Here is an 11,053-nt window from a genome sequence, read left to right on the forward strand (position 1 = left end):
CCTTTTCTTTACCCCCCCCCCCCCCCCCCCTTTGTGGGCAAATAGGAACTCTGCATGTCTGGGACCACATGCACCTATAAACTTTGCAGATTACTGAGCAGATACTGACCTCATAACAATTTCTCTTCATCTTCTATTCTGTTGGTTTCTTTCCCCACACCCTGGTTTGAGCTATCCATAGCTCTTGGCTCTAGTCCTAAGGTAAGGTTCCTCTTCGTCTCTCAGTAGACAGAGGCACTGCCTAAGTCCCATCTCCTCATTTCCCAACTTGGCTCTCAGCAACTGCTCCTTTCCCACTAATGTTTTACTATCCCCTCCAGGCCCTGCCCTGTCATGGCCCTTCTTAACAAGGGCTTTCATCCTGTGGGGCCCTGGGCCCAGCTCCTACTTCAGTAGTCTCAACGCACCCCTTTTCTCTCTCTCTCTCTCTCTCTCTCTCTCTCTCTCTCTCTCTCTTACCAAGGTCATTGAGATTTGATTCCTAAATTGGCAATGGTTTCCTGAGTTCCATGTTCTCTTTAAACCAAATGATAACAAGGAGACTCCCCTAGATGGGGAGATGGGGACAATCCCCCTTTTCATGTGTGGCCCAACTGTGAGCCTCATGTTCCTACTTGAGATACAACCTCAGAGCAAATAGTCCCCTTACTCAGACCTGCAGTCAAATCAAGGCCTTTGCTTTTTAGAGCAATACTTTCTACCTGCCTGTTCCTAAGAACCCAGCCCCAAGTGAGAGCCACTGTCTCTCAGACCCCCACCTCTGGTCTTCTCCGTGGTCGGATTATGACCCAGCAGTGAGCATTGGGCTTCTTTTGCTGTACTTCTTCATACTGGCCTCCAGAATGACATCCAGTCTCGCACAGATCCTGACTCATTAATCCCTTAATTTGCTAATTCATATGTTTGTTCAGTTCGTTCCACAAGCCTCTCAGCGCCTGCCCTGTGTTGGGTGTTGTTCTATAGGTGTGGGGTTCAGCAATGAGCCATACACACCCCCTAACTCTTGAGGCTCTTACACAGAGGAGACCACCATAAACAGACCACAGTAGCATGTTAAAAGGAAGTGATCTTAACAAGCATTCCTGGTACATGCCCTTAACGTTCTCATGTTCCTCTCTCCCTTACATCTGGCCCCATGATATACTGAGATAATATCAATTCTCCTACCCCTGCCATCTCTCCTTCCCTATCTGGGTACCTCATAGCATTTCTTACCAGACTCTTGAGGTACTCAAACAAACTCCAGGGTTTCTGTTTTGCCTGTTTATTCCCTAAGGGGGATTTAGAATAAATTGGGTAGGTCTTTCCTGAACATACAGTATACAACCTATCCAGCAGTTTAAACACCTGTAAATCTTTGGGGTGGAATTAGAAGCCTTCTTAACAAGCACACTTTGAACCTTGGTTAGTGTGACATTTTCCCAAACATATTCCCTGATGTTGGTTCATTCATTTATTAAATATTAAGCTCTTACTATGTGCTTATGTTGGTTCATTCATTTATTAAATATTAAGCTCTTACTATGTGCTGGGCACTGCATAGGTGCTGGGGATTCAAATATTTAAAACAGACTTGAGCCTTGTGTTTACAGAATGTGCAGTCTGGCACGAAACATTCATCAGGTCATCTCACAGATGAACAGTCATACCTGTGACCATGCTTGCATGCTGGTGGCCAGTCTGGAAGGGCTCCCTGTGGAAGTGACAAGTGGAGCTCCAAAGGTAGTAGGTACCTAGAGAGGGGCAAGCCTGTGCCATGGAGGCCTTTTCAGGGAAGGGTGCTAACAAAGCAGGCGACAGAGTTCCCTGCAGAATCTCCTGCTGCCAGATGGAGCCCCATGAAGCAACCAGAGCTGTAGTGCTTTCCATGTCAGCTTGACCGTGGAACATTTCTCAGAGCTTTCCCACTTCCATAGCACTTGGATGTACTTAGGAAACTCTAGTTCAATATAACCTTGGTAACTCAAACATAAATAGCAAAGAAAACAAGTTAAGGAAAGTTGGTTGTGAGAAGGAGATTATTGGCACCAACCTCTCCAGTAGGGGGCTCTAAAGGAATGTAATTCATTGATTGACCAAATATTGTCTGGCCATTCCTGCTGTCACATGTTCCCTTCCCCCTTCCCCACCCCAACCTGGTGAGACCAAGGCTAATCATTGCTAACTTCCAGGTCCTTGGAGGCAGGGACCACATCTTTCTTCTTTGTAACCCTAGCACTTAGAACGTTACCTGGCACATTGTAGATATTTTCTAAATGAATGATCCTTGACTTGTTTCCAGGGAAATCCGTGGGGTGAGACCTAAGCTCTGTTTTATAGTAATGCAGAGTTAGACTCGAGGTCTTACTGATTTTTGTTCCTACGTTCCTGCGGTGTTATTCTGCTTACTTAGGAGCTGATGTTTATAAAATGACAGGGCTTTTCAAAAACATTTTACCTCTGCAAAAGGTTGCATTAGATATGAAACTGAATGCAATTGAATTTAGGAGGAAGGAAACGGAACCTCCAATACTTCTAATTAAAGAAATGTCCTTTTTCTCCACCAGGAGCAGTTTCAATTTGACATTTTATTACAGTTGTTTACTTTTTATTTCACTTCAATTCTTTATTCTCTTTCTTTGAACATATATTCCCATTGCCTTATATGTTTGTTTTTAAATTTTTCCTGCTAAGAGCTATAGATGTGTGACTAATCATAAGCATTAAAATCACAATTTCAGTTTATTGATTTTATTTACTCATACAAAATCAATATCCTCAATACTGTTCATGCTCAATTTAAGTATAGTAATTTTAACAACAGTTTTTATTAGGTAAAATGGCGTGGAATGTTTTAGGATTCTCTTTTCTAAAAGAACCTGAATGCGAGAACAACATTTTAACAATATATTTCCTTTTTCTAGGATTTGCTTACAAGACATAAGTTGCTCAGTGCAGAATTTTTGGAACAACATTATGATAGAGTAAGTATATGAAATACTATTTCATAATAGCAAATTTTAAGTTTTATTATCAGAAATGAAAGGTTAAATTAGATTTTGTACCAGACTGTTTATTTTGCAAATGTAAAGTTTTAAGGTGGTGCCATAACCATTTCTCTACTGAAAGGAGGTATAGCGCATTACCTGATTAGAAGCAGACTTTATCTGTTTGATTGACACGCTGCCATTTGGATCTTTTCTCGATTTAGAAGAGGAAAGTGAAGCACTTTGGTGCTGAGTAATAATACACAGCTGAGATAAAAGAAAAATATTATTTGACTTCCTAACTCTCCTTTCCCTTTGTGCTGCTAACAAATAGAGAGAAAGGGAAGCAGCACCTGATAGGTGAGACGAGGTCTTGCCTAGAGGCAGAACCCGGTTCTGCCCCTGCTCTGCAGCTGACAGCTTGTCACCACCCAGGCCATTACCCCTGGAGGACTCGGAAGCCTGTCCTTATTTCTAAAATGAGGACATTGGACTAGCCCAGCGGTGAGGTCCCTTCCAGCTTGAGTCAATGGATGTCAGACTTCCTGGTAATAGAGTCCCCTGAGATTTGTACATGATTCTAGTGGACATGTGTCAGTTCCTAAATCTGTAGCATTTTACATTTTCCAGGTCTCTACTCATGCTGTGTCCTTCCCTTTTTATCCCCTAAGAATCCTTTCCTCCCCCCATTTCTAAGTGAAATCCCTCCCATTATTCAAGTTTGAGCCTGAGCCTACATTCTGTAGGACCTCTTCCAATATAACACAGTATGAGTTTCCCCTCTCTTCTGTTCTTAATTATTTTCTCTCCTTACTTGATGCGTTGAAAGAACAGGTAACTTTTCTCTTTGTGTTTATGCTTTGGACTAATTGAGTTCTCCTCTGTAACGAATATGAATTTTCTAATATAACACCAAGAAATGATAGCTGACTCAGCAGTGAGGAAACGGTCGGGGGAAGGGAGTTGTTTCGTGAATATGGAGTTTGGGTGACAGAAGAGGATCAGATTTAAGCTCTACTAGTATATGGGCCTGTCTAGAGCTGGGAGGGAATCAGTCCCAGGAGCCCTCTTTGCAGAGGTCATCAGCAGGTATCACCCTGAGGGTTTCTGAGCACCTCGGAGGAAGGGTGTGGAACAGGCTGGCAGAGGCGAGCTTGGGCAGTGATTGACCTTCGAGGTGTTAGAGCTTCCACTCAAACTTTCTGACATTATCTACCCGTCTTCAAAAAACAAATAAATAACTCTGATATGTGTTTTTTGTCTTAGTTCTTCAGTGAGTATGAGAAGTTACTTCATTCAGAAAATTATGTGACAAAAAGACAGTCACTCAAGGTATGACATTTATTTTATGTACTTCACATCTCTTCACCCTGTGTTTGAATTTTGGATTTGGGGAAAGGGGGTTATGCTAGTATGTGGGTCTTAGACCTTTAGATGAAAATATGTTTGTCCATGATCAGAATTTTTGTGGAAAGGGGTGGGGTTCAGCAGAGGTCCACACAGGGCTCTTGCCCGCCTCTCTGTAAGTTAGAGATCCCAAATGCGACACACAGAATTTTGAAGAGGACTTTATCTCTTAGCGATGCAGTGTTTTAGATTTTGAAGCATATTTTCAGAACTTAGAATCATGTCGGTTAGATGAAGACACTGCAGGTGTTATCTCCCCAGGATGCAACCCTAATGGCAGGGACTTGCTGTGTGAGGGAAGGGGAAGGAGTAAGCAGTGAGACTGGACCATAGACGGGTTTGGCTGCTCCGTATCAAAATAGGATATGAACAATTCCATTGGAAGTTAACAGCGTGCTCGAGGTTACATAGCTCACAAGGAGCAGGGAAGCAGGACTCAAACCCAGGCCGATGGTACCAGGACTAGCCCCTCCCCCACTCTGCTTCTGCCTCTGTCCACAAGGGCCACACCTTGGCCCTCTCCCACTGCAGGCCACATCACCACACACTCGATCTGCACTAGATGTGGGCACTGATGGCGTGAAGAGGTGGCTGCCAAAGAAAATCTAGAATAAGCAACAACAATTGAAAAATTAAGGACTGATAAGGTATAACCAACCTATGTGAATTCAGTAAGCCCTGAAGGCACAGGTTTCTTTTCTGCTTAACTGATGTTATTAGTGGTGAGGAGTCACTAAGGAAGAAATGGAGTATCTTCAGGATACTTGGCTGAAGAAGGAATAGAAAAGTTTTCATTTTTATCAGCCTTTCTGAATCAGATATGATAACTTTGGCATGTATAGAAGTTAGTGTACAGAAAACTTCGGACATGATCCTTTGTCCTATGAAATCCAGATAAATAAAATTTAAAAATAAAAAAATTAATTTTTAGTTAAGCTAAGGTTTGTGGTTAGTTAACAGGAATTATCAAGAACTTCTAAACACTTTCTTCGATAGTTTCTTTCTAGTGAGGTAACACAAATGCTATTTAAAGAGCAGGCAGGCTCTGACAGTCTTAAATTTGGGGCCAAATGTGCCTGAATATTCTCTTCAGAGAGCAGTGTCAGACTCACCATAGGTTTAAATGCCCAAGGGAAAGGTGGGTGTTTGTGTAACGGACAGTAAGCACTCCATAGCTTCTAGGTCAGTGATGGCGAACCTTTTGAGCTCGGCGTGTCAGCATTTTGAAAAACCCTAACTTAACTCTGGTGCCGTGTCACATATAGAAATTTTTTGATATTTGCAACCATAGTAAAACAAAGACTTATATTTTTGATATTTATTTTATATATTTAAATGCCATTTAACAAAGAAAAGTCAACCAAAAAAATGAGTTCGAGTGTCACCTCTGACACGCGTGTCATAGGTTCGCCATCACTGTTCTAGGTCATAGTTCGGTTCACTTCATCGGTCTTTGGGGGGGCCTAGTGATACTCTGTACTTAATAATGATGATTCAGACTTTGATTTTCCTTAGACTCTTAATGATAATGTAGAGTGATTCTTTAAATGTCTTCTCAGCTTCTCGGTGAACTATTATTAGACCGACACAACTTCACAATTATGACAAAATACATCAGTAAACCTGAGAACCTCAAATTAATGATGAATCTTCTACGAGACAAAAGTCGTAACATCCAGTTTGAGGCCTTTCACGTTTTTAAGGTAGAGTACTAAAACCACAAACAATATTTTCTCCTGAAGTCGTCAGTCTCATTTCGTTTACAAATTTCTGAAATAGTATTAGCCCCACTTTGGTAATCTAAGTGATACAATTCAGTTAATTTTCATGTTTTGTGTGGTACAACATTTAAACAGAAAAATAGACCCAGAAACAGGGTAAACATTTCAATTTGGGAACAGAATAAGTTTATTTATAGAGGAGTGCCATTTGTCTTAGAAAATTATTAATCACAAAGTTAAGGGGTAACCCGTATCTTAATGCTTTCTGTGGAGGTTTTTATTCTCAAAATTCATTTTGACCTTTTGTGCCCAGAAATAATTTCTGCAAATGTTATCCTAAAATCAGCATCTATATTTTAATACCAACTACTGAGTTTCAGAGCATGAGGGAAAGTACCAGTCCTCTTTGTACTAAAGCATGTACATCTTTTTTTAATTTTCAAATTGTGAAATAAGATATCCTGAAGCACAAACCTCTGACTGAGTTATCCCGACTTCACGTGCCCAGGGAGGGAAGTTCTGGATGTGTCCTGCCTTGTTCTTTCCTGTAGCTGATGCAGATTTCTCTCCGGCAGGTGTTTGTTGCCAACCCTAACAAGACACAGCCCATCCTAGACATCCTCCTCAAGAACCAGACCAAACTCATAGAGTTCCTCAGCAAGTTTCAGAACGACAGGACCGAGGACGAGCAGTTTAATGACGAGAAGACCTATTTAGTTAAACAGATCAGGGACTTGAAGAGACCAGCTCAGCAAGAAGCCTAACTCCCCATAAACATCCGAAATATTAAATCCAAACCCAGCACCTGCTGTTAGCTCGTCAGCACCAGGCACTCTCACCGATTCATGAGGAACATTATGCTAGTCTGCTGTTAAGTGAACGGTTTTTCATTTTATCTTGTTTTGTTTTTTTAGTCCATCTTGGAGAACGTAGCTGCTGCTTTCTTGCACACTAGAGCACACGTGGACTTTCTCTTGATCTTTGTGTCATTTCAGAATTCAGAGACCCTGTTTGCTGTAGGAGTTCTGAACACGGCTAGGTTCGTGAGGGCAAATGTAGGGGTGATAGTGTGACGGAGGGGCGGAAGGCGTGATAGGGTCAGATTAAACCTGCAGGTTTGCACTTACGTTAAAGAGCTGGGCGTGGATTCTTGGTGAGATTGTCTGCCTTCACTACAGGAAGATCGTGCAGAGCTGTATTTGGAATCAGGGGAACTGTACCCACGATGTGAGCTTTTGGGGTGGTTAAAGTTGATGTGCAAATAAATTGATACTGAAACTTGGCAACTTCTTAAAAGTGTGACGCTTCATAAGGTCATAAGGAAAATGTATATATGCTTTTCACGGCTTTCTAGAATTTTTTGACATTTGATTTTCTTGAGACTTGTAAACCTGGATATGTTGGAAGGTATTTGTTAATTTCCCTTTTGGAAGGTCTTTTCAAACAGTAGAGCTAGCAACGACACCTCGCATTTCATTTCAACAATGCTTACAGGTTTCTTTTGTATATAATTCTTAGAATGCTCATTTCTTTTAAATGATTTAATTTGTACAGCAGAGGAATGTTATTGTATTAGTATGTAACTATTACCTAATATTGAGTCTTTGCAAAAAAATGAATGCTCATATGTAATTGAAATACTTCAGATCACATGAAAATGCTGATTTAACATTTAAGTATCACAGCATTAAAAAACAAAAGTAAACCAATCCTTCTTTGTATTCAGTTATCTAGTGGGGTGCCATCAATAGGATACAATACAGACTTGGAACTCAGTCAGCCCTCTTTCCTGCATAGTACTGGCCTTATTCATTTAAAATGAGTTTCCTCAATCTATGGATGATACTGATTATGCGCAATTAACGCTGATTCTCTGTGTGAGAAACCTCAGTAGAGCACCTTTTCTTCTTTAGAGTAAGTCATCCAGTATAGTAGTTGTGGAACTGAATCATTAAACTTCGGCTTCTCTTAGGAAAAGAAGAGTTCCTAGTCACAGGTGTCCTATGGGGAAATTTATTTTTTTTAATGTTCTATTCCTTAATGCTGCAAATTATCAGTATTTATAAAGTAACTGATTTTGCACCACTTTTTTGTTACTGTGACCACGGCAGAGCAACGTCTCCTAGGATATATCTATGTAAAGTTATTAGAATGGTATCTGTTCATCTTAGTGATACAAAGATCACAACTTACAATCAGAGTTTGCCAGTTTGAATTTAGCATGGCTGTGGCTGACTAAGAAATTTACATGATTATTCTTTGCTAGCCTCTCCTACTAATTGAATTATTTATCGGCCAGTAAAAAGAAACTCCCAAGTGATGCTTCAGCAGGTTGCAAGACCTCCTTCTAGGAACACCAGTTAGGAAAATAGCTCCAGAAAATATAGATGTATTTTATTCTATTTAATTAAATGGCAGTCGGCATTGGTCTTCCTGAGGCTGTCTTTACCAAAATCTGTGTAAAATCATTCATATTTTTCCATTGGAAGTAGGGGAAGTGATCTAAGCTTCTTGAGTTGAAAATATCAAGACGTTCGGGAAGGCAGACCTGGCCGTGAAGCCTCCTGGCTCTGTGTCCAGTGCTGGGTGTCAGGTTTCAGGGGGAACAGTACACCGGGTGGAAGGAAGGTTTCCTGCCAAGCTGGTTCTTAGAACTGGAAACGACAAACAGCTTCCACTCCGTGACGTCATCATAGCACTAGAGCGTGGAGGACAGTGAGGGCAGCGTGTCAAAACACCGTGTGGTACATCGCATTGGAATCTGGACATAGTTAAGATTTTGGGGTTGTTGTTTTTTTGTTGTTTGATTTTAAACAAAAATGTGAAAACATTCAAAGTTGAAAAGTTGCATTTAAAGTTATGATCCTTTAATATATTCATGTTACCAAAACTATTAAACTGGAGGTGTTTCTCTTTGTGTCATAAAGGTTTAATTTTACATAAGTCAGTTATTTCATGTGATTTTTAACCCTTAGAAAGAGGTGGAGATGGAGACACCTGTTAACAATGCCGTGAGAGCATTTCCTTTCTCCTGAAGAAAAGTAATTTCTTATCAGACTATGGCTGGCCCTGTAATTTAAATTAAAATAAAATTTTGGAGAAACAGCATTGTGCATGTTGACGATGTCATACAGATTGTTGCATTCGTGTCGCTATGAACAGCCCCATCAGGAGACATGAGGACAGCTTTGCCACAAACTGGAACCAGAAACAACATACACACTCCTCTGTCTTTTTTTCCCCAGGGTTTTATTTTTGGTGTCAAACATGATTTTCACTTATAGTATAGGGCTCACAGCTGCCTCACCCTTCCTTCCACAGTTAAATATCATTAGGCCTTTTACTAGCATCGCTTTGACACCATGGCTTTGGGGGATCCTTTCTCTTCATTTCTGTGACCCTTTATTCTGAATACTCTAAGGTAAAACTAAAGCCCTGGGCAGGAGTGTTTACAAGTAGCTAGAGTGAAGCTACAATGACGGTGAGAGAATACAGAAGCACGGTGTTCAATGGCACCTGGGCGAAGCTGTGACCTCAGGCTGCCTGTAACGGAGCCACAACCTGCCCTCAGTTATTTCCACCCTTGTCATGAGTGGGACCCCGTTGTCAGGTGATGGCAAGGGATATGCTCTTGCCAAGAACACAAGATGTCTGGATGACATCTTACTTGTTATCTCTTCTAGGTAGTTCTCCAAAGATGTCAGGGTCCCTGAGGTCAGAACTTGTGACTCTGCCCTTTCTCTGAGGTGGCTTCATGCCTTAGCACAGGTTCTGCTTCCTACCAGTGGCCAGTCAGGTGTCCCCTCCCTCTGTCAAACACACAGAAACTGAGCTTGGGCCGCTCTGTAACGTGTGGCTATTCTGCCTTCCTTGTCTATGAGGATCCAACAAGACGGTGACTGACAGCTCTGAGGCTGCAGTGCACACAGCGTGTGTGTTCTGGGGCTAGCGCCCCTCCAAGGTGGTGAGTAACCCCACCTGAGACTTCACCAGAAGTTCCTCAGAGGACAGTGGCCTGGGACACTCTGCCCCTTCAGCTCTTCCTGGATTTATAGAGGGTCTCTGCCACGTCTTCCAGAGCCTGATAGCCCCTCTCTGACCATCTGGTTTCCAGAAGGTGGAAGGGCAAGGTAAGACCCCACACACACACACACACACACACACACTATAATCTGAAAGTGATCCTGGTTGGCTCCCAAAACCAGCCCTGGGAGAAGACCTCCCTCAGGAGCGAGCAGACTGAACACACCTCACCAGCTCCACCAAGAAAGGACCATCCGCTTCCGCCTGCCGACACTTCACATTCCAGCACCGAGGCATAACTTATAGGGCAAAGCCTTCCAACCTTCTTGCAAGGACTTCTGCTCCCAGAGTTCATGCTGACCAGAGATGGTGGTGATGGCTGCACAGGCGAGTCTCTCCACTGACATGACAATGACCTTGCTCATGTTTGGTCCCTGTGTGGTCCTCGGGCGAGGGCAGGTGTCTGGCCCGTCGGGGACCTATGTCTTCCCGGGGACCACCAGGTATCTGTGCAGGAGAGTGCCCTCTGCAGTTTGTGAAATTCTTTCATCCAGTAGAACTTCGGGAAGACAGTGGAGATTTGGGGGGAAGCTTTATATTTTCAACATTCTCTACAAAATGAGCTTTTGCTCATCAGAACTCCCATTCTTGGTAATACATTTTTATCACCTAAATACTTGGTGTGCCAGGGAAATAACAAGATCCTGCTCTAGTTTTCAGTAGCTGGGTCTTCCATTTGGTGGAGATTCAGCCGGAGCGGTGGACAGTGCCACAGCCCAGCCCAGGGGAAGATTCCAGACAAGGCTGCTCCCCAGCTGGCTCCCCCACCCACACACACACACACACCTCATGGCTGCCTGGCACACTCTCCTCCACACACCAAAGGTCTGTGCATCTCCCCACCTTTGAAAATCTCACTTGTGTGGAGGCAATGAG

General features: G+C 42.5%; 1 protein-coding gene across 2 annotated transcripts in view; it reads left to right on the forward strand.

Moving 5' to 3' along the window:
- Positions 1-9,202, forward strand: part of CAB39 (calcium binding protein 39) — a 74,982-nt gene extending 65,780 nt beyond the window's left edge. The window contains exons 6-9 of one of the 2 annotated variants that reach the window (XM_006082628.3): positions 2,904-2,963; positions 4,233-4,298; positions 5,933-6,076; positions 6,670-9,202. In XM_006082628.3, coding sequence (XP_006082690.1) covers positions 2,904-2,963; positions 4,233-4,298; positions 5,933-6,076; positions 6,670-6,858 — 459 coding nt within the window. In that variant the 3' untranslated portion in view covers positions 6,859-9,202. The remainder of the gene's footprint in view (positions 1-2,903; positions 2,964-4,232; positions 4,299-5,932; positions 6,077-6,669) is intronic. The other variant, XM_023762277.1, reaches the window with a different exon arrangement.
- The last annotated feature ends 1,851 nt before the right edge of the window (positions 9,203-11,053 follow it).

Source organism: Myotis lucifugus, unplaced genomic scaffold (assembly GCF_000147115.1).
Source record: "Myotis lucifugus unplaced genomic scaffold, Myoluc2.0 scaffold_3, whole genome shotgun sequence".
NCBI lineage: Eukaryota > Metazoa > Chordata > Mammalia > Chiroptera > Vespertilionidae > Myotis > Myotis lucifugus.